This window comes from Schistocerca serialis, chromosome 9, assembly GCF_023864345.2.
Source record: "Schistocerca serialis cubense isolate TAMUIC-IGC-003099 chromosome 9, iqSchSeri2.2, whole genome shotgun sequence".
NCBI lineage: Eukaryota > Metazoa > Arthropoda > Insecta > Orthoptera > Acrididae > Schistocerca > Schistocerca serialis.
Genome location: NC_064646.1, coordinates 65,349,880 through 65,374,830, shown reverse-complemented (window position 1 = coordinate 65,374,830; position 24,951 = coordinate 65,349,880). Strand labels below are relative to the sequence as shown.

The 24,951-nt window shown below is 40.6% G+C and overlaps 1 protein-coding gene across 1 annotated transcript in view; it reads right to left on the bottom strand.

Annotated features, from left to right (window-relative positions):
* Positions 1-24,951, bottom strand: part of LOC126419138 (protein argonaute-2) — a 276,737-nt gene that overhangs the window by 46,085 nt on the left and 205,701 nt on the right. The window contains exons 15-16 of the mRNA XM_050086246.1: positions 15,905-16,023; positions 15,628-15,812 (exon numbers count right to left, since the gene is read on the bottom strand). Coding sequence (XP_049942203.1) covers positions 15,628-15,812; positions 15,905-16,023 — 304 coding nt within the window. The remainder of the gene's footprint in view (positions 1-15,627; positions 15,813-15,904; positions 16,024-24,951) is intronic.

Genomic DNA, 24,951 nt, shown 5'->3' with positions numbered 1-24,951 from the left:
ACTAGAGCATCATCAGTTAACCAAAGGCATTCCAGATGAAAAGTTCAATTTTTGCGCGCACCACGAAAAAAGGTCCGTGTGCTCCATGCTGGTCATTTCACCTGTTCCTCTCTTCCTGCCAATTGTCACTGTTGCTATTTTGTGTTCACTCCTGAATCTTCAGTTGCTGCTGTTATGAATGGCACACCAGTGGCATAATCATGTGCTACTGTTGTGCTATTCGCAACTATGTCAACTAAATGTAAACATGCTGTTCTTAAGGTTTTGACAGACCATCTGAAGAAAGACACTAGTGGATCAAGTTTAGCTCGAGAATACAGAGTTTTAAATTGAACAGTAAATGACATTAGAAAGAACAGTGAAGCCACTACAAAATTTCAGAGTATATTGGACAGTGAAGAAGCTTGCACAGAAAAACAATGTAAATTGCAGAAAAGCAGGATTTAGACTATGCATGTTTTACAGAATTTATGTAGGTACACTGGCAACGACAAGCAATAAATGACCCTATGATTTGTGAAAGAGTCCCTGAAATGAACAAGAAACAAGAAAGGGCAACACTGATTTTGAAGTGACTACTGCCTGACTTGTTACATATAAACCCAAGCATGGCATAAGGCTTTGTGACTATCAAAACTGACTGTGGACTTATTGTGTAGTAAAGTGTTGACTACCATGTGTACATGATTAACTTGAGGCTATTTAGTAACATTTGTGAAGGATAGAATATGTAATTATTTGTGTAAATTATGTGAATGTGTTATACTATAGAAGAATGATGAGGCAGAAGGAGCACCACTGCATCCTGTGCACAAATTTGGAGAATATGTGCAGTGTTCGAGAATACACTCAAACAAAAATGAAGACTTGATCTCAGAGAAAAAAGAAGACATTTTGGAAGCTAGCTGGCTGAACAAGACTTGTTAAACTCGATCATAACATTGAGCGAGTTAAACAGGAAAATTAGCTTTGTTCCTTTGTTCTACAGTAGTGTTCAGATAGTGTTCTCACAGTTCATCAGTTTTTGCTTAGCAAGAGTCCTCTGTAGTGGACAGGACAGTACAATTCTAGTTAGTCAAAGCATTAATATGCGATTTCCAAGAAATCCACTAGAGACTGTAACTGATTTCCATTTAAGTATGGTGTCATGAAGTTAATGATAGCATGGTCTATCATTATGAGTGTAATGTCTCTTACCAGATGTAGCTGAAGAAAATGATGGAATTTTAATTGATATCAATTTTATCAGCCATAATCTGATTGGTACTCATCTGTGTGTAGTATTGTGTCCAGTGTGACTGCTGGAAGTTATTTACATAAGGAAATAATCCCAACAATAGAGAGGCTCAACATTTATACCGTTGACGAATGGATAGTATCGTAACTGTGTGGATAGGTTGAGACTATTCTCACATTAGTTATGCTCTAATAGAGTATACAAAGAAACCTTGTGACTTTAACAAAGTGATTTTGGATCCTTTAATTGTAAGAAGCATTGCGCGGCATTATTCTCAATTGAAAGAAAACTGGATTTATACTCATGTAACACACTGCTCTGCTGAAAACTGGCAGTGGTAAATTCTTTTCTTCTTCTTCTCTTTTTTTTTTTTTTTTTTTTTTTTTTTTGCGGGGGGGGGGGGGGGGGGGGGGGGGGGGGGGGGAGATGAGGTAGGCCACAAGAATAGATTATCCAAGGAGAAACACTGTGGTACTCTAGCACATTAAGTGTACAAAACGGGGATGCATTAAATAATTGTACTATCTAAAAAAACAAAAAAACAACCTGTCTATGTGTACTTATTGTTTAGATTCCTAACTAGAAATTCACATAAAAAAAATAAAAACATTTTTAAAGACAACAAATACTATTTTACAATGTTTTAGCCAGAAGTTTACTTATACAAAGGATTCTTAGATAATTGTCAACTTATCATTAAAGTTTGGGCACTGACAAAATAAGCAATTCTGCTCAAAGATTATTAAAGTCAGACCCATAATTTCTAATGAAAGATATTCAGTATGAAAGAGATAATAATTACTTTGTGCAGAATGGGTCAGGTAACTCTTGTCATCGATAAGAGCTAACACTGTTGGTCTAGTGAAGCAGTTACTGATTGACAAATGAAAGTAGTATTTAAAATTTTATTGGACACAAGAAAGTTTTAGTAGAATGTTAAATCATTATATCTTTTTTTCTGTGATCTAATTTTGATGAACTAAAGACCACAATGTGGCGCAAACTATGCTCACGTTATCTAGTAGTTTTGGAGAGCAGTGTGCTCAAAGACAGACAAACAATGGTTCTACAGATTTATTATTAGTATAGACAATGTAAATCTGAAAAAACAATATAAATTGAAGATGTGTTCATACAGATGATGTATAAAACGTATACTCTATTTTATTTAAGAAGAAAGATTTATCTTGACATTAACATCTGTGGTGGATCATTAGAATGTTGTCTATTCTTATAACTGAAATTTGCTGAGAGAGAGAGAGAGAGAGAGAGAGAGAGAGAGAGAGAGTTAGTTTTGGACCACCATTACTTTTTCTTTTTAAATTAATGTAATATAGCCATATACTATGAAATGTAAGGTTTTTATACAGTAATGAAAGCTGCGTATTTACCAGGTCATGTTTGTGTACATCTTCCGATTATTATTTGGAAGTGTACCTGCCAGTTCTCGTATTTTACCTCAACCTTCTGTCAGTACAAATTCTATTAAACAGTGACTGGACAATGAATAAACTACCAGAAAATGCCAACAAAATCCCTAGTGTCTAAGAATGAAATATCAGTACCTTGTTTTAGGCATGCAAATCAACCTTCACTGCTATTTTATGTTGAAAAACCTGTAACATTTGCCAATCACAGGGAAGTATACAAACTTATGGTGCTTTAAGGGAATAAAAAAAAAACTGCTGGTCACCTTTAGAAACAAAGAATTCATGGATGGCCACACACACTTTAATAGAATTTTGTAAAACTGTTTATTCCTCGTGTCAAAAAGTGACAGCTTGCAACTGGGAAGTCTGGAAATACTTCCTTTTTTATTGATAATGCCCCAGGTCTCATTAGAACAGAAAACACAAATTCTAAATTTCAAACAGTGGAAAAACTTGAATGAAATTATGACAGTATTATGAAAAGGATAAGTGCTGCTCACCGTAGAATGGATATGATGAATTGCAGACAGCCACAACACATGGATAGCTAAACATGTGAGGACTGTGATGACTAAGAAGCTGAAGTATGGTGTGCACAGGCAGATCATATAAATTGTACATTAGTCTTTACTTGAATAACTGAATGCTCAAAATAGTTTTAGAAAGAATTAATTAAATTAACCCAAGTTCACTAACCAGAGTGCTAGCACATTATGATAGTTATAAAGAGGGAGGGCGGAGGCTTTATGTAATCTAAGTAAAAAAAATTACAAAATAGATGTTACAAAGTAGCACTGCATTATTTGAAAGAGTAATTAAAATAAAACTACCCTGATCAAAATTTCTTACACACTCTGAGCAAGTGTATATGTACAAAAGTGACATCCTGACACAGCAAGCCTGCTTCAAATACTTTCCTCATATTCTGGGAAAATGCATCAGACATAATTCACGTCATAATGAAGAGGTACTAATAAAAGACAAAATGCATCAGCCAATCACGCATGAAGATTCTAACCAGGATGAGTGCAACAAACACAAAGGTGAATTGAGGAGGCATGCTTGCAACTCAGTAACGAATTATTGTCTCATAGTTTCAGTTGATTTGGCAAGATATTTCTAGTTGAGTACACAATATGAAATTTAGTAAATTATTTACAAGCCAGTGGTTAAGGTTATAGAGAATTAAAGAAAAAAACAGCACCCACTCTACAACAAGGTGATCAATCTGACACTTTCCTTTCCATCCGCCGTTTGAGGGTGCAAAAGGCTGGGGGTAATTCTCCTACGCAGAGGCTCGAGCAAAGTGCTCAGCACAGTGCATGGCAATCACATTTGCGTCGGTAGGTAACATGCCATTTATGTTAACACCGGAAACACCTGTTGGGGTCTGGTACCCAAAAAGAAGTTTGATCTTTGCCCAGACTTGGGAAGGTGACGTACAGCACCCAATGGTCGAGACATATCTCTTTCAACATTCCTGCTTCCGCCGTTTGATAAGTTGGTGAACGTGGGCCCGGAGCCGTTTAAAGGCTATCAGGTGCTCCAGGGAAGGGTGCCGCTTACAGTGCTGTACAGCTCGCCGACACTCCTTAATTGCTTCAGTGACTTCCAGTGACCACCAACAGACTGCCTTATGCCGGCAGCACCCTAAAGAGCGAAGGATCATGTTTTCTGCCACAGAAACGATTGTTGTAGTCACCTGCTCAACTATCACATCGATGTTATCGTGTGAGGGAGATTCAACGGTGAAAGCAGTGGTGAAGGCTACCCAGTCTGCCTTGTTTAAAGCCCATCTGGGTAGGCGTCCATGGGTATGACACAGGAGGAGTGACAGGAAGATGGGGAAGTGGTCACTTCAACACAGGTCGTCATGTGCTCTCTAGTGAATAGATGGGAGAGAAGTCCTAGGCTGCAAATTGATAAATCAATGGCCGAGTAACTACCATGAGCCATAATGAAATGTGTAGCGGCCCTACTATTTAAGAGGCAGAGGTCGAACTGAAACAATGAAGTTTCGACATCTCTGCCTCGGCCAGTAAGCACGGTGCCACCCCACAAGGGGTTATTGGCGTTAAAATCTCCCAAAAATAGGAAAGGTTTAGGGAGTTGATCAATCAGTGCAGCTAATACATTCAGGGGTACTGCACCATCTGGAGGAAGATATAAATTGCAGACAGTTATTTCCTGCATTATCATTCTGACAGCCACAGCTTCAAAAGGGGTTTGAAGGGTGCACAGTGTCACTACAGACCGAGTTTAGGACATAAACACAAACATCACCTGACACACTATTATAGTCGCTACGGTTCTTGTAATATCCCCTATAGCCACGGTGGGCAGGGGTCTGCATTGCCGGGAACCAGGTCTCCTGGAGGGCAATGCAGATAGCAGGTGTAAAGCTTAACAGTTGCCGTAGCTAAGCCAAGCGGTGGAAAAAACTGCCTCAATTCCACTGGAGGATGACATCATCATGAGTCTGGGAAGGCATGGAACATTGAATGAGACAGTTTACGCCTCAGGGTCACCTGCAGCCACAGACTTATTGCCTGAGCAGTCTATATCCATTGTGTCTGAGGGTCTGGCAAGATCTACGTCCTCAGCCGACGCCAGAACCTCCACCCCATCCTCACCGCTGAGGTTGTGGGTAGCGGTGGTGTGGGTGCCACCGCAATTTCCTTGGTCTTAGCGATCTTTTTTTTTTTGATTTCTCTTGCTCCTCCTTGGGTTTCCCTGGTTGGGAGGACTTCACTGGCTCAGTGTCTGGGCGTGAGGGTGAGTGGGAAGTCCTACGACCAGCTGCTTTTGAGCTCTTCAGCCACTGGTGTGTGTCATCTTTCTCACTAGCAGAAACCTGGGAAGGGAGCGACCCAAGGGACCCCTTCCTAGTGAGAGAAGACTAGAAGATTTACGCTTCTCCAGCTTAGCAGTGGAGACGGACATCCCCAATGGTAAGGGGGGAGGGGGGGGGGGTTGCTGATGAAGTAGGTGGTGCGGGAGCAACAGGGAGAGAAATGCCCCCAATCATGAACTGGGCAGGTGTAGTCTTCCGGCTCTGAGAGGTGACTGGGGTTGGCGGAGCTGATGGTGCCAGAACTGTCGTAGCAGCAGTGTAAGATGATGTCATACATACAGGATGCAGACGTTCAAATTTTCTCTAAGCCTCAGTGTAGGTCAGTCGGTCCAGGGTTTTGTACTCCATGATTTTCCTTTCTTTCTGGAGAATCCTGCAGTCTGGCAAGCAAGGCGAATGGTGCTCTCTGCAGCTGACACAGATGGTAGGCAGGGCACATGGAGCATTGGGATGTGATGGGCGCCCACAATCTCGACATGTGACGCTGAAAGTACAGCGAGAAGACATTTGGCTGAACTTTCAGCACTTAAAGCACTGCATCGGGGGAGGGCTTTAGGGCTTTACATCACACCGGTAGACCATCACCTTGACCTTCTCCAGCAATGTATCGCCCTCTAAGGCCAAGATGAAGGCACCGGTGGCAACCTGATTATCCCTCGGACCCCGGTGGACACTGGACGAAATGTACACCACACAGCTCATCGTCAGACTGCAAAAGAAGGCCCCTGTGAAATATGATACCCTGGACCATATTTAAGCTCTTATGGGGCGTGATGGTTCCGGAAACAAACCCCAGGGTGTCACAAGCAAGTAACGTCAGTGACTGGGCAGAGGATGCTGTTTTGATCAAGACTGACCCAGATCTCATTTTGGACAATCCCTCCACCTCCCCAAACTTGTCCTCTAAATGCTCAACAAAAAACTGAGGCTTCATCGTCATAAAAAATTCCCCATCAGCTCTTGAACATACAAGGTACTGTGGCGAATAAGATCTGCAGCCATCTTTAGCCTGACATTCCTCCCATGGTGTGGCCAGGGAGGGGAACGATTTGGGGTTGTACTTCTGTGCGATGAATTCAGCTCATGAACACTTAGAGACTGCTGGTGTTTCACCACCAGCGAGATATGGTGGACTATACTTCATTGTGCGTCAACCGCCCTGATGCCACCCACTCTGACCAGGAGCCCTCCCAACGGGCGCCACCCAGCTGCAGCAAAGGCCACCTGGCAGGATGGCCATTGCTGGGTGTCCTGATGCCCCAGGGGGATGGGCATTTACCCCTTGGCATACGTGGGGAGTTAACAGCGCAGTCATCAGCAGAGCGATCCCTGTGTGATCAGGGGGCTACAACTAACAGGGTACATGGCGGCCCCACCACAACGGACTGGCTACCGTTCTGGATATCAAGTGCAAAGAAGTCCATGGTCATCGTTGACGCAGAAAGCAACACGGCATAGTGAATGGTGGAAAACGCACCCAGGAAGGTATCCTCGCCCAAGAGATGGAGAATGAGCGGGACTGAAATGCGACAAGAAAGTGGGCTAAAGATCTCAATGCATGATGGACTCTATGCCCCATGTAAGGTGCCCTTCCCCGATTGGCTCACTCTTTGGGAAAATTTTGAAGAATGGAGGTAAACCCTACAGGGGACCATCACATAAAGGCCGAAACATGTGAAACCCCTTTTAGTCACCTCTTATGACAGGCAGGAATACCTCGGGCCTATTCTTACACCTGGACCTGCAGGGGGAGAGACGCTGTGTGGGGTTTTGTACAGCATTTAATAAAACTAGGCCACTTCTCAGTTTCCTGAACCTACACCATTTTGGGAGGTATGTGTAGAGAAAGTTTAGGCAATAATGGTTGAACGAACTTAGCCATAAAATAAATAAATAAATAAATACATAAAAATAAAAAAAAGTTTGTTTCCTATGTATGGTGGACTTTTAGATTCTGTGTACGAACCTTGAGTAGTTGGAGGAGGATATTAGTGTTTAGTGTCCCATCGACAACGAGGTCGTTGTAAATAGAGCACAAGCTTGTATTAGGGAAGGATATTGGCTGTGCCCTTTCAAAGGGAAGATCCCTGCATTTGCCTGAAGCAATTTAGGGAAATCACGGAAAACCTAAATCAGAATGGCCGGATGCAGGTTTGAAGTGATGTCCTCCCAAATGTTAGTCATGTACCTCGAATTGCTTCAGTTTACAAATATTATTGTCTTTAACTGTCCTTTTTATGTTTTTGTTTGTGTCTATATTTGTTTTATATTAATGTAAACAAATGCACATGACAGTTAAGGCATATGAAAATGTGTCCTTTCAACTGCTATTTATCCATCTCCGTGTAGAAGACTGAATGGATAACTACAATGTCTCACAAATATCAGATGTTATATTTGGCAGCACCTTGTAATATACTTTGATCCATACATTTTGTGTCCAGGATGGAATATTGGGTTTAACATCCCATCAACATCGAGACTATTAGATATGAAGCACAAGCTAGGACTGTGTCAAGGATGGGGAAGAAATCGGCCATGCCCTTTCAAAGGAACCATCCTGACATGCCTGGAGTGATTTAGGGAAATCACGGAAAACCTAAATTTGCATGGCCAGACAAAGGTTTGAACCGTCGTCCTCCCAAAAGCGAGTCCAGTGTGCTAACCACTGCACCACCTTGCTCAGTACCTTGTGTGTTCATTTTGCAACTTTGATGAGCAGAGCTCATACGTACTGACACTCCATCAGTACTTTTTATTAGTACAGTTAACATGTTCATATTTTAGAGCTGCTTTATTTATTTCATCGGAGCTTTAATTTACATATGGTGACTTATCTATAGTTACTATAAATAACTGGTGAGTAAGGTTACATTTAATATCTTCCCAGTAACAGCAGTCCCTCCATAACGTTGTGTGATTTTAAAACTAGCTGGCTATTATCGTTTGTAATAGGATGTACTACTGTTGTGTTGCTCTAATCCTGGTTGGAGCCTCGACTCACAGTTGGCTGTTGCACTTTGTTCTGTATTGGTACCTCTTTGTTATGATGCTAAATGTGTCTAACATTTTCCTAGAATGTAAGAAAAGTACCTGTGTCACAGTCTTCTGCTGTCTCGATGTTCACTTTCTACATGTACACGTATCAACAGTGTATTAGAATTTTTGCTTCAGATTGCTTTAATTCAATTAATGTTTCTAATAATGCAGTGTCATGTTTTAAAATCTATTTTTGTAACTCTCATTACTTACTAGCTGAATACCCGGCATTCCCGAGTACATACTTCTTTCAAATTCTGTAAGTCAATCTCCACCCTTACCCATTCTCTGTCCATCCCTTCTGCCCCCTCCCCCCATCTGCCCATCTCCTCCTGCCCCTCTCTCTGTGCTATAAAATGATATAATTTTGTAGGTATATTCAGTGGCGTATGTGGATAGCACCTGACATTTCTTGTGAACAGAGTTCGTAGTAAAGAAGTAATAAATTCAAATTTACACACTGCAGCATCTTAGTGCTTGTCATGTCATATCCTGAGATATATGTCGTACAATGCTATATAATTTTGTATGTACATTCAGTGGTATATGTGAACACTGTCTGCAACATGTGTCTTGAATACAGGTAGTTTTAAAGAAGTAATAATGATGTGAAAATCAACAGCCAAAATGTAGTACACAATAAAAGTTTTCCCTTTATCATTACGTGAGGGAGTGTCAGCGAGAAAAAGTTATAAAAAGATATGAATTTATTTCAAGACGGCAAGTGTTCTCGTTACCAAATACTGGATGAATAAAATCTGAGTATTTGTGTGTCATGGATAACAACTCTTTTTCCCTCCCACTCTTATCCCTCCCTTTGATAGGTAGGTGGTTCTTATCCCCACAGCAATTCTTTCCAGACAGTAAGTGACGTGTGCACCAAGTTTGGAGAAATCGGTACAGTGGTTTTGGAGGAGATGTGGAACATACACACATGTATACAACCTGACCACTATATTATTGCTCTTGGCATCCTGTGGCCGTTGTTGGAAACACTGGGTATGTTGCATTAAACAAGTACAGTTGTGACTGAGGAAAACTCATCACACTATGAATGACTTCAGGAAAGTTCTGCATATAGTACCAAGTGGTTCAATATGTCCTTGTAAAATATCACAATAAAAACTCACGATAAGCTGACCATGGCTCACTCACTCCCAGGTGGAATAATATTGTGGTCGACTAATGCATGCATTCATTGCATACATAAGGACATTTTTATATTATGTATGAGAGTCGCCTGGTAGAATTTTGCACAGAGCACAACATAATCATAACTAACACTTGGTTTAAGAATCATGAAATAAGGTTGTATACATGGAAGAACCCTGGAGATACTAAAAGGTATCAGATAGATTATATAATGGTAAGACAGAGATTTAGGAACCAGGTTTTAAATTGTAAAACATTTCCAAGGGCAGATGTGGACTCTGACCACAATCTATTGGTTATGACCTGTAGATTAAAACTGAAGAAACTGCAAAAAGGTGGGAATTTAAGGAGATGGGACCTGGATAAACTAAAAGAACCAGAGGTTGTACAGAGATTCAGGGACAGCATAAGGGAGCAATTGACAGGAATGGGGGAAATAAATACAGTAGAAGAAGAATGGGTAGCTTTGAGGGAGGAAGTAGTGAAGGCAGCAGAGGATCAAGTAGGTAAAAAGACGAGGGCTAGTAGAAATCCTTGGGTAACAGAAGAAATATTGAATTTAATTGATGAAAGAAGAAAATATAAAAATGCAGTAAGTGAAGCAGGAAAAAAGGAATACAAACGTCTCAAAAATGAGATAGACAGGATATCTAGGGATATTCACAGTAGCTTCTCAGTATATATACTCTCTTATGAAATTTGTTATTAACAACCAAACCCAATTCAAAAGTAATAGCAGTGTGCATAACTACAATACTAGGAGAAAGGACGATCTTCACTATTCAAGATTAAATCTAACTTTGGCACAGAAAGGGGTGAATTATACTGGCACCAAAGTCTTTGGTCACTTACCAAACAGTATCAAAAGTCTGACAGATAACCAACAAGTATTTAAGAAGAAATTAAAAGAATTTCTGAATGACAACTCCTTCTACTCCATCGAGGAATTTTTAGATATAAATTAAGAAAAAAATAAAAATAAAAAAACACTAAAAAATAAAGTTGTTATATTAACTTAAGTATGTTGTTAAATTAACCTAATTATGTCATGTATTGGAAAATTCGACTCGTTCCACATCATTACGAAATATCGTATTCATTATCCATGGAACTAGTATTAATCTAATCTAATCTAATCTGGCTAGAGGACAAATGTAAGGATGTAGAGGCCTATCTCACTAGGGGTAAGATAGATACCGCCTACAGGAAAATTAAAGAGACCTTTGGAGATAAGAGAATGACTTGTATGAATATCAAGAGCTCAGATGGAAACCCAGTTCTAAGCAAAGAAGGGAAAGCAGAAAGGTGGAAGGAGTATATAGAGGGTCTATACAAGGGCGATGTACTTGAGGACAATATTATGGAAATGGAAGAGGATGTAGATGAAGATGAAATGGGAGATATGATACTGCGTGAAGAGTTTGACAGAGCACTGAAACACCTGAGTCGAAACAAGGCCCCCGGAGTAGACAATATTCCATTGGAACTACTGACGGCCGTGGGAGAGCGAGTCCTGACAAAACTCTGCCATCTGGTGAGCAAGATGTATGAAACAGGCGAAATACCCTCAGACTTCAAGAAGAATATAATAATTCCAATCCCAAAGAAAGCAGGTGTTGACAGATGTGAAAATTACCGAACTATCAGTTTAATAAGTCACAGCTGCAAAATACTAACACGAATTCTTTACAGACGAATGGAAAAACTAGTAGAAGCCAACCTCGGGGAAGATCAGTTTGGATTCCATAGAAACACTGGAACACGTGAGGCAGTACTGACCTTACGACTTATCTTAAAAGAAAGATTAAGGAAAGGCAAACCTACTTTTCTAGCATTTGTAGACTTGGAGAAAGCTTTTGACAATGTTGACTGGAATACTCTCTTTCAAATTCTAAAGGTGGCAGGGGTAAAATACAGGGAGCGAAAGGCTATTTACAATTTGTACAGAAACCAGATGGCAGTTATAAGAGTTGAGGGACATGAAAGGGAAGCAGTGGTTGGGAAGGGAGTGAGACAGGGTTGTAGCCTCACCCCAATGTTGTTCAATCTGTATATTGAGCAAGCAGTAAAGGAAACAAAAGAAAAGTTGGGAGTAGGTATTAAAATCCATGGAGAAGAAATAAAAACTTTGAGGTTCGCCGATGACATTGTAATTCTGTCAGAGACAGCAAAGGACTTGGAAGAGCAGTTGAACGGAATGGATAGTGTCTTTAAAGGAGGGTATAAGATGAACATCAACAAAAGCAAAACAAGGATAATGGAATGTAGTCTAATTAAGTCGGGTGATGCTGAGGGAATTAGCTTAGGAAATGAGGCACTTAAAGTAGTAAAGGAGTTTTGCTATTTGGGGAGCAAAATAACTGATGATGGTCGAAGTAGAGAGGATATAAAATGTAGGCTGGCAATGGCAAGGAAAGCGTTTCTGAAGAAGAGAAATTTGTTAACATCCAGTATTGATTTAAGTGTCAGGAAGTCATTTCTGAAAGTATTCGTATGGAGTGTAGCCATGTATGGAAGTGAAACGTGGACGATAAACAGTTTAGACAAGAAGAGAATAGAAGCTTTCGAAATGTGGTGCTACAGAAGAATGCTGAAGATAAGGTGGGTAGATCACGTAACTAATGAGGAGGTATTGAATAGGATTGGGGAGAAGAGAAGTTTGTGGCACAACTTGACCAGAAGAAGGGATCGGTTGGTAGGACAAGTTCTGAGGCATCAAGGGATCACCAGTTTAGTATTGGAGGGCAGCGTGGAGGGTAAAAATCGTAGAGGGAGACCAAGAGATGAATACACTAAGCAGATTCAGAAGGATGTAGGTTGCAGTAGGTACTGGGAGATGAAAAAGCTTGCACAGGATAGAGTAGCATGAAGAGCTGCATCAAACCAGTCTCAGGACTGAAGACCACAACAACAACAACAACATGAGAGCCTCTTTTCCACGATACAATTTCGATGAAATATAGTGTATTTGATGCCCCTAGCTATGCCAAAGTTACCAGTGAAAACTGCATAAAAATCCATCTGGTAGTTTTGGAGATTAGTATGTTCAAAGAAAGACACAAAAACACAATGGTTATATTGATTTATTATTAGTATATATTTTAAATAAAGCCAACCTCCTCTGTGTAACTGTAATAATATGCTAGCACTCTGGTAAGTTCACATATTAAGTTTATTAATAATTACTGAAACTGTTTTGAGCATTACATTAGATGTATTCGCAATTCCAAATATGGACAACAATCAGCTGCATAATAGAATGAGGACAATGAAAATTTTGCCAGACTGGGACTAACGCGGATTTCCTGTTTGTCATGAACAGTCACCTTACCATTTGGCTACCTTAGCACAGCTCATGGCCAGACCCAAATTTCCATGTGTTGTCAACCATGTGTCTACAACCTGTACTTTTACATCTATTTTGCACATTCTGTACAGGGGAGACATTTTACTTTAAAGTCGCTTGCCCAGTGTCGGTGGATAAATACGATATTGCAGTGACTGTGTTAGTCAAATTTATGCATGCATGTCCGAAGGAACTTTGCATCGTAATTCGGAATAACACAGGCACTGCTATATTGTGTTTTGAGCATCTGTTTATTCAGTAAATGGCTAATGTACAATTCATGTAAACTGCTGTGCATACCATACCTCAGGTATGTCAGTTGTTACTGACAGACATTAAGACGTTTCACAGAGCCTATATGAGGTGCTATCCAAAAGTTTCGAGACTGGTGCTGCCATCTGTTAAAAACCTTACCTCTGGACTAATGGTCACCATCACCCTTGAAGTAGTTCCCATCTGAACGTACACACCAGTCCCGGCGCTTCTGCCACTGGTCAAATGTTTTCTTGAAGTCCTGTTCTTTGAGGGCTTTTATCACTGCCAGCGATGCTTCTTGAATTTTCTCTAGAGTGTCGAACTGACAGCCTTTCAACTTGAGTTTCAGTTTTGGGAATAGTGCAAAGTCGCAAGGTGCCATATCTGGCGAGTACGGTGGGTGGGGTACAACCGCCAAGTGGTTTTTTGCCAAAAAGCTCCTGGTGAGCAAGGACGTGTGACAGGGCGCATTATTTTGATGCAGCAGCCAGTCCCTTGACACCAAAGTTCAGGCCCTCATCGCCGAATGTTTTCACGGAGCCGTCACAAAACATCACAGTAGTACACGGAATTCACTGTTTGGTTGAGTGGGACGAATACTTTGTGCACAATTCCCTCGGTATCAAAACAATGATTGTGCTCTTCACTTTGCTCTTCACCTGTCTCACTTTTACGGGTCTCTGAGAGCGTGGGCTCTTCCACTGTCACAATTGTTGCTTTGTCTATGGTTCATAAATGCAAATGCAGTTCTCGTCACCAGTGATAACCCCTTGACAAGAAGGTTGGATCACCAGATGCGGTTTGACGAAGGTCCGTGCATACTTCAACACGCTGTGCCTTCTGATTGGCAGTCAAGATCCTCGGCACAAATTTTGTGATGACACGATGCATGCCCAATTTATCAGTCAACATTCGTTGACATGTCCCACAACCAATACCCACTTCATCCGAAGGTCTCTAAAGGTACGACGTCGATCCGCACGAACCAGTTGTTTAAGTTTGGCAACAATGACTGGCATTCTGTGGCTAACGGGCCTTCCGGTGTGAGGATCATCTTCAATATCTGTACGGCCGGCCCTGACCCGAGCATATGCGCTGTCCCCCAAACACTTGTTGAATCATTGCAAGGGTCTCCGTAGCACTTTTCCCAAGATTCACACAGAATCTGATACACACGCACTGTTCTGTTCGCGGATCCATTGTAAAATCGCCACACACCAAACACAGAGTATTACAGAAATCACTTTGGACATGCAACACGTCCTCCCAGCTGAATGCCGCTCCACACACTGACTCAACAGATATGCAGCTCTCGCCACCTAGCGGTGCAAAGATCTACTACTACTACTACTACTACTACTACTACTACTTTCCAGATGGCAGCACCAGTCCCGAAAATTTTGGATTCCACCTCGTATGTATGCTATAACTACATATGTATTCACATTTTATATAAATATGATGGAAGCTTGTTTCGTTTATTGCTCTGACAGCACAATTTTTTTCCTATGCTGACTTGGTGTGATTAAAAATTGTATGTACTCAGTTATTTGACCAGGTTTATTATGTATAAATACATTTTCTGATGCCTCTAGGTTTCTTAGGTCTGAAGACGGTCATTGCCGATTGAAATTAATAACCTGGTATAAAGTTCTGTGATCCATAACTAGAATAAATACATAATTACAAATGTGTTATAGTATGTGCGTCATAAATTACAAGTCCTTTGACTGCCCTGCCTGTCAAACATCCAAACCACAAAGTGAACAGTTTTTTTTAAAATTTTTATTTTTTTGAACCAATTTTCATTTTGTTCTACGATTATGCAGATATACTCAAATGAGCCACTAGCATATGGGGTGTAGCAGTATGCCTATTGGTAACTCTTTCACCCTGGCCACTACCCCCCTCCTCCTCCTCCTCCTCCTCCTCCTCCTCCTCCTACTACTACTCTGCACCATCCTCATTATGCAGCCTGTTGAGCAGACATTCCACCCAACATGTGCCCAGAATTTACAGTCACAGAGTAAAGATAGCACTTGCTAGTCCCCAAAAATGGAAGTGCCAAAGGGTTGAAGCTAAGGATGAACGACCCTCCGCCCCAACTGCTCTACGTTTGGAGAGATCTGAGATGTACAAGTGCAAGGGATTGAGTCGCAGTCTTCTGGGAATAAGTAATTTGTGAATCTTAATTTTTGCAACTGCTGACAGCTGACATCAATAAACCTACACGAGGGTGAGCTTTGATAACATTGGCTGTAAATACTGAGCTTTAAGGCATTCGAAATACCAGATGACATTACTTCACACTTACAGTAGACACCACGTTTGTCGTCAATAACCACAACGGCGAGTTCCGTTCCAGACTTTTTACAATCTGAAAGGAGGCCGTACAATTTGGAAGCAGGATCTCTTCTATCCATTACCAATAAATTTTGTGGTCTATCGATCGACATTCCCAATGAATGTCCCACAGACGTCATCAGGTTAGCAAATGACCTTGAAAGAGAGAGTGAGACACAATGAATATATGAATTAAAAAAATGAAAAACTACACTTTGTAAAGATTTGTTTCACTGCAAAGCAATTACCACAATTCATCGACTCTGATGTTTACGCCAAAATTTATGATAACCCAATTCCTCAGCGGAGTGCTCCTCAGGAAATGTTCAGCTCGCCACACGCCTCTCCTCGGTTGGACTTCTTTTTGCTAAAATGTGAGCAGAAAACGACTAATTTAGGCAAGTTTTTGTTTTGTTTTCATAACAGCAATGGAGTAGAAAAGCAAGACAATATCTCTGTAAATGGAATGAGACTAAGGCTGATAACAGAGTAAGTTGGTATGTCATTTAAAAATATTTTGTAAGAACAGAGTAAGTTGGTATGTCATTTAAAAATATTTTGTAAGAAACTAAGAAAAATATTTTTGCATCTGACTGAAGGTTTTCAGGGCATGTGGGGAAGTACAAACAAGGCTTACATTATAAACTACCACACAAGATGTAAAAAGTAATGTTTGCAGAAATACACTTCTCACACAAAATCCAAAATTGATAAGCCTTATAATGGTGACATTTTCTAGTTATGCTACAGATACTCAAGTTACTTACCACAAAGACCTCCAGAATGAAATTTTCACACTGCAGTAGCGTGCGCACTTACACGAAGCTTCCTGGAAGATTAAAACTGTGTTCCAGACTGGGTTCAGGTTCCTTTCTAGGACTGTTTTCTGATGCTGAGGTAACAAGACTGCCTTATATACCACCTGAAATGAGGAATATCCTACCCATTATACTGCCCGCTCCTCCCATGTCGATATTCTGCTGCCCACCAAACCTACGCAATATCCTTCTCTATTCTTGCTCCCAATCCCTTGCCTCTTAGCTCATATCCCTGCAACAGACCTAGTTGCAATGTCTGTCCCATAGATCCTCCAACTACCACCTACTCCAGTCCTGTCACAGGCATCACCTATGCCATCATAGGTAGAGATACTGTGGAAGCAGCCATGTGATCCACAACCTAAACTGCAACCACTGAGCTGCTTTTTACGTGGGCACGATAACCAACAAGCTGTGTGTCCACATGAATGGCCACTGCCAAAGTGTGGCCAAGGAGACAGCTGCACCACCCAGTCACTGAATATGCTGCTTCACTTCAATGGTTGCTTCACAACCTGCACAATCTGGATCCCTACCAACACCAGCTTTTCTGAACTGCGCACATGAGAACTTTCCTACAACATACTTTTGTTCTCATAAGCTCCCCCCCCAACCGACCTCAGTCTTTGCCACTCCCTATCCTCCCCTCATCTAACCCCTTCCCCACTCTCACTACGACACTACACATTTCACCAATGCACCTACAGTCTTTCCCCTTTTTATGTCCAGTGCCTTGAAATAACAATGGTAGGGTGGAAGCCAAACGATTTCACACTGATCCCTTAGCAATCTCATCAGTGGTGTATGGTGGAAACTATGGTTTCTTTTGTGCCTCATTTTTGAGCAATTCCGCTTCTTCAAATTTTCTGACATTCAAATGTCATTTTTTTCAACCACTGAATATTATCTTTTCTTGTTGACAAAGTATGTGTCTTATCATTAACAACCAAGTGATGCAGGGCGTTATCCATAATAATCACTTACGGCCTTGACAGATTTGTCATATTGTCTCAAATCTAGAATTGTAAAACAACTGTAAGCTACCATAGACTACCGGAATCAAATGCAGACTACAATATTTTTCCTGGTAGACTTGGATAGTTAAAATTCAACCCGAATTACCTGTACGTCAGGTTTGTTGCATACCCATTGAGAGTCCTCATTTTGATCACTCTGAACATCAGTATGTGACCAGCATTTTTCAGTATGCTTCATCATTCAGATGCGTGGGAATTTTGCAATACAAGGGCCATAGAAAACAAGACAGAAGCTATGTCTAAGTATTGCGGAACCATATATCAGAATTCAATAGCTTTGTTTCTGAGATCACCTACAAAACTTTAGACTCTGTCCACAATATACAAGATGTGTGGCTCAGGAACCTTTACAGAGATAAGGAAAATTTTTGAGGACCACTTCTGAAACAATGAATGAAATGTCTATGTCTACTATGCGCGCGACATCACCTGATGAGCAGTCTAGTATCTCTAATGCTGTATCATTTTCAAAGGGCACTCCTACAACAATTTCTGACAGGCGTAGATAAAGTCATCACTAGAGTTTTTTATGCTTCAAGAGCCTTGCTATTAATGCTGGAGACCCAATACTGGAGGAAAGCTTTTCATTTAATTCATCCTGGCTACAAGCCACATAACCACCGTGCTATGGGTACAACACTGCTGAAGATCAATGTGTTCACACTGTTGTCACAGGTAAGATTAAAAAATCAAATGCTCTCACCTTAATTTCTGATGGATGGACAATTGTGTCTGGACACCAAATGATTAATTTCGTTGTCACAACGCCGGACCCAATTTCCTTCAATATTAACTGTCTGGTGAGTGCAGGGAAACAGCACAGTTTATCGCCTCAAGCCTTATAAAAGTAATTGAAGAGCTAGGGGATGAAAAGTTCATATGGGTGATCACCAAAAATGCAAGAAATACGCATGCTGTCTGCAGAGTAGTGGAAGAGACGTACATATGTATAGCATGTAGGATGTTCTGCTCATAGTATCAATTTCCTCATGAAGAAACCATGGCTGCGCCTGAATTCCAGGAGCTATTCTAGCACAGCAAGAAAATAAAACATTCAAATTCATTCATGTGCCTCATACTCTGTTGGAATCTAAGCAGAACGAAAAGTACATGAATAAGGCTGCAAATTTGAAACTTCCCTCACCAACTCTTTTGGCTAGAGCTTTAAGTTTTGAATGCCTGATAAAGAAAGAGGTTATTCCAGAATTCACTGTTACCTTTTCACTTCATTCTGATAACACAGTAAGAAGTGCTGTGTTAAAGGAGAACAACATGGGAGCAACTTTAACAAGCAAGTCAATTACTACCAGAGTAATATTTCGAACCGTAGAGTACAGTTTTTATTTTGTTCACAGTGACCACAGTCATTATCACAAGCATCAGTTTTTAGTAATCATTATTTCTGGCTTTCTGCATTAATTATCTTAATTCATTTGATTTCTGTATTAATTTTCTTAATTAATTGGATTTTGTGTTGAAAAGTATTCTACAAATTTGAATTAATTTCAGGGAAAATTTTGGACAAAACTATTGTCACATGACTGAAAGAAAGCAATGTTAATTAGATTACATTTGTGGGTAAATAGAGTAATAGTCATGAGTGGATTTAATAATTTTTAGTTTTATTCAAAAATTATTGATTTGTATGGCGAAAGAGAAATTTTCTTTAGGAGGGGAGGGGGTTACAGATTTATAATATAGCACTAGAAAACACAGTTTCCTCAAAAAGAAAGGGTAAAATTATATATGTCATGTTAATAGTTTAAAAAAAAAAACTGAAAATCTCAAACACTGCTTCAATACTTCATCAAGCCCATATAAAATGTTTTTCCATTATTCATAAACAGCTTTCACATTTATCACTAATAGCTGGAAACTCTTGCCCTTGACCATGATGATGAACATTCTATTGAGTACAAAACGACAAAAATTATACAATTTTTTATGTTTGTCCATGTAAGCAGTACTTGCACCGAAAGTAATTGCTTTGGTTGCATGAAAGCACAGAAGAAACACAATCAACTTATTTTTTATTATAAAATGCATATTCTGTAAGGATATCAAACATACAACGGACTAATACTAAATGACATACTAATTATGTGCAGGGAGGGGAGGGTCATCAGCTCCCAGTTTGGTTGGTTGGTTGGTTGGATTGTTGGGGGGGGGGGGGGGGGGCGGAGGCAGGGATTAGGAACAACAACAACAACAACAAACAGCGAGGTCATCAGTGTCATCGGATTATGTAAGGATGGGGGAAGGAAATTGCCTGTGCCCTTTCAAAGGAACCATCCCCTTTTTTGCCTGGAGTGACTTAAGGAAATCACGGAAAATCTAAATCGGCCAGACGTGGGTTTGAACCATCACCCTCCTGAATGCGAGTCCGGTGTGCAGTTCCCAGTTTCTCTCTTACATGTTCTGTAATATTCTCTCCCTACCAATGCTACCAATAGTATCATTAATCCTACCATTTACTATATCATTTATATACTGTGCTGAAACTACCAAACTCTAGTTCTGGTAGGGTACAACTCTTCTCAAAGCACTTCTGAAAAACCTGCACAGCTAATCTCCTTCATAATTGTCTATCTTTATTGAACAAATAATTAACAGGCAGTTTGGCACAAAACTGACAGCTGTATCTGCATTTTAAACAATAACTTGCTCTCGTTTTCCAACTGGCACTGCCATTGTCCTCTTGGGTGTTCCATCAGTCCACTTTCTATCTAATGAATGCCTGATATTAATTCAAGTACCTCCTACCCATAGTAGACTTCCAAACATCACACCCATGATCTTGCATAGAAATTACTGCATTGGAACAACATCTGTCTTTCCCATTAATATTTCACATCCATTAATATCTGAATAGCCAAAGCCAGCGTCTTTGAGGCCTGTGTTGTTGTTGTTGTTGTCTTCGGTCCTGAGACTGGTTTAATGCAGCTCTCCATGCTACTCTATCCTGTGCAAGCTTCTTCATCTCCCAGTACCTACTGCAGCGTACATCCTTCTGAATCTGCTTAGTGTACTCATCTCTTGGTCTCCCTCTACGATTTTCACCCTCCACGCTGCCCTCCAGTACTAAATTGGTGATCCCTTGATGCCTCAGAATATGTCCTACCAACCGATCCCTTCTTCTAGTCAAGTTGTGCCACAAATTCCTCTTCTCCCCAATTCTATTCAATACCTCCTCATTAGTTATGTGATCTACCCATCTAATCTTCAGCATTCTTCTGTAGCACCACATTTTGAAAGCTTCTATTCTATTTTTGTCTAAACTATTTATCGTCCACGTTTCACTTCCAAACATGGCTAAACTCCATACAAATACTTTCAGAAACGACTTCCTAACACTTAAATCTATACTCGATGTTAACAAATTTCTCTTCTTCAGAAATGCTTTCCTTGCCATTGCCAGTCTACATTTTATATCCTCTCTACTTCGACCATCATCAGTCATTTTGCTCCCCAAATAGCAAAATTCCTTTACTACTGTAAGTGTCTCACTCCCTAATCTAATGACTGCAGCATCACCCGACTTAATTCAACTACATTCCATTATCCTGGTTTTGATTTTGTTGATGTTCATCTTATACCCTCCTTTAAAGACACTATCCATTCCGTTCAACTGCTCTTCCAAGTCCTTTGCTGTCTCTGACAGAATTACAATGTCATCGGCGAACCTCAAAGTTTTTATTTCTTCTCCATGGATTTTAATACCTACTCCCAACTTTTCTTTTGTTTCCTTTACTGCTTGCTCAATATACAGATTGAACAACATTGGGGTGAGGCTACAACCCTGTCTCACTCCCTTCCCAACCACTGCTTCCCTATCACGTCCCTCGACTCTTGTAACTGCTATCTGGTTTCTGTACAAATTGTAAATAGCCTTTCGCTCTCTGTATTTTACCCCTGCCACCTTCAGAATTTGAAAGAGAGTATTCCAGTCAACATTGTCAAAAGCTTTCTCTAAGTCTACAATTGCTAGAAATGTAGGTTTGCATTTCCTTAATCTTTCTTCTAAGATAAGTTGTAGGGTCAGTATTGCCTCATGTGTTCCAACATTTCTACAGAATCCAAACTGATCTTCTGCGAGGTCGGCTTCTGCCAGTTTTTCCATTCGTCTGTAAAGAATTCGCGTTAGTATTTTGCAGCTGTGACTTATTAAACTGATAGTTCGGTAATTTTCGCATCTGTCCACACCTTGCTTTCTTTGGGATTGGAATGATTATATTCTTCTTGAAGTCTGAGGGAATTTCGCCTGTCTCATACATCTTGCTCACCAGATGGTAGAGTTCTGTCAGGACTGGCTCTCCCAAGGCTGTCAGTAGTTTTAATGGAATGTTGTCTACTCCTGGGGCCTTGTTTCGACTCAGGTCTTTCAGTGCTCTGTCAAACTCTTCACGCAGTATCATATCTCCCATTTCATCTTCATCTACATCCTCTTCCATTTCCATAATATTGTCCTCAACAACATCGCCCCTGTATAGACCCTCTATATACTCCTTCCACCTTTCTGCTTTCCCTTCTTTGCTTGGAACTGTGTTTCCATTTGAGTTCTCGATATTCATATGAGTGGTTCTCTTTTTTCAAAGGTCTCTCTAATTTTCCTGTAGGCAGTATCTATCCTACCCCTCATGAGGTAAGCCTCTACATCCTTACATTTGTCCTCTAGCCATCCCTGCTTAGCCATTTTGCACTTCCTGTCGATCTCATTTTTGAGATATTTGTATTCCCTTTTGCCTGCTTGACTTACTGCATTTTTGTATATTCTCCTTTCATCAATTAAATTCAGTATCTCTTCTGTTACCCAAGGATTTCTACTAGCCCTCGACTTTTTACCTACTTGATCCTCTGCTGCCTTCACTATTTCATTCCTCAAAGCTACCCATTCTTCTTCTACTGTATTTCTTTCCCCCATTCTTGTCAATTGTTCCCTTATGCTCTCCCTGAAACTCTGTACAACCTCTGGTTCTTTCAGTTTATCCAGGTCCCATCTCCTTAAATTCCCACCTTTTCGCAGTTTCTTCAGTTTTAATCTACAGTTCATAACCAATAGATTGTGGTCAGAGTCCACATCTGCCCCTGGAAATGTGTTACATTTTAAAATCTGATTCCCAAATCTCTATCTTACCATTATATAATCTATCTGAAACCACCTAGTATCTCCAGGGTTCTTCCATGTGTACAACCTTCTTTCATGATTCTTGAACCAAGTGTTAGCTATGATTAAATTATGCTCTGTGCAAAATTCTACCAGGCGGCTTCCTCTTTCATTTCTTAGCCCTAATCCATATTCACCTACTACGTTTCCTTCTCTTCCTTTTCCTACTGTCGAATTCCAGTCACCCGTGACTTAAATTTTCGTCTCCCTTCACTGAATAATTTCATTTATCTCATCATACATTTCATCAATTTCTTCATCATCTGCAGAGCTAGTTGGCATATAAACTTTTACTACTGTAGTAGGCGTGGGCTTCGTGTCTATCTTGGCCACAATAATGCGTTCACTATGCTGTTTGCAGTAGCTTACCCGCCCTCCTATTTTTTTTATTCATTATTAAACCGACTCCTGCATTACCCCTATTTGATTTTGTATTTATAACCCTGCATTCACCTGACCAAAAGTCTTGTTCCTCCTGCCACCGAACTTCACTAATTCCCACTATATCTAACTTTAACCTATCCATTTCCCTTTTTAAATTTTCTAACCTACCTGCCCAATTAACGGATCTGACATTCCACGCTCCAATCCGTAGAACGCCAGTTTTCTTTCTCCTGATAATTACATCCTCCTGCGTAGTCCCCGCCCGGAGATCCGAATGGGGGACTATTTTGCCTCCAGAATATTTTACCCAAGAGGACGCCATCATCATTGAATCATACAATAAAGCTGTATGCCCTCGGGAAAAATTACAGCTGTAGTTTCCCCTTGGTTTCAGCCGTTCGCAGTACCAGCACAGCAAGGCCATTTTGGTTATTGTTACAAGGCCAGATCAGTCAATCATCCAGACTGTTGCCCCTGCAACTACTGAAAAGGCTGCTGCCCCTCTTCAGGAACCACGTGTTTGTCTGGCCTCTGAACAGATAACCCTCCGTTGTGGTTGCACCTACGGTACGGCTATCTGTGTCGTTCAGGCACGCAAGCCTCCCCACCAACGGCAAGGTCCATGGTTCATGGGGGGGTTGAGCTCTGTATGCAACGAAAATTTGTTGCCTTTAAAATGATCATCTATCTGAAGCAACGTGAGAAATTTCAATAATGTGGGACATTTCTTCCTCTTGTAACATTTACATACACTATTTAAAAAAAACTGATATCCTCAAGGAAAAGGCCATTTCATTGATAGCTGGCATGACAGATAGTACATCATTATAAAAGTATATGATAAATTCAGACAAAATGAAACACACGAGCAGGAAGTGGTGTCAAAACAATTTACATCAATACACAGTGTACTTGTGGCATCACAGATGTGTATTCTCACATGCAAACAATTGTGAATGTGCCAAATGGCACCCTGGAATAGATTGTTGCAAGCATCTTGCAGCACTTGTGGCAATTCGTTAATTGTTCTGGATAATGAATAAGTTTATACTTAATGTCCCATATATGTTCAATTAGTAACAGATCTGGCGATCTTGCTAGCTACGTTGCAGCAACTGTATTTGGAAGTGAATTGTCCTACGGAAAAAACGCATCACCTTCCTATCAAAGAAATGGAAGCAGAATGGGTACAACAACCTGTGCAAAGTGATGAGCAATGGTTTCTTTACCCAACAAGAAAACCAAATGTGACTGCAAGTTGTAACTGATGATGCCCCACACCATGAAGCCTCGGGTGTTACCTGTATACAGTGGGCAAATGCGCTCAAATAGGTCACTCACCAGGTCAGCACTGTACATATGTACGTCCATCACTCACAGACAGACAATTTCATCACAGAAGGAAACAGAGTGTCATTCCACTCTCCAGTCAACTATTTCACGACACTAGGGCAGCCATTTATGGCGGTGTTCTGGTGACAGTGGTAGCCTGAACAGACGACGTACATGTCACAGGTGCAACGTGTGCCCAGATTTTATCTGAATGACGTTTGGTAACCCACCACTGTTCACACAATGCATGAACCTTGACGTGCTTTTACACTATGCAGACATACAGAACCTGTCTACAGGTGTGGTAATGTTCACAAATCACTGCTAAAAGTAGCAACACACCAATACATTGTGCCCAACACATGCAGGAACCTGTCTAAATACCTGTCCATCTTCGGCACACAAAGTGACACTGTTCAAACAGCTGAAGTTGTCCAACAAGAGTATGGACTATCAGTTGGGCACGGTTGCAGGGAATGGCAGTTGCGAACACTGTTGACCTCTAAACTCAGCAAAGTTACTAACTGCAAAGTCAAAACAGAGGTTGTACATACAGGCAT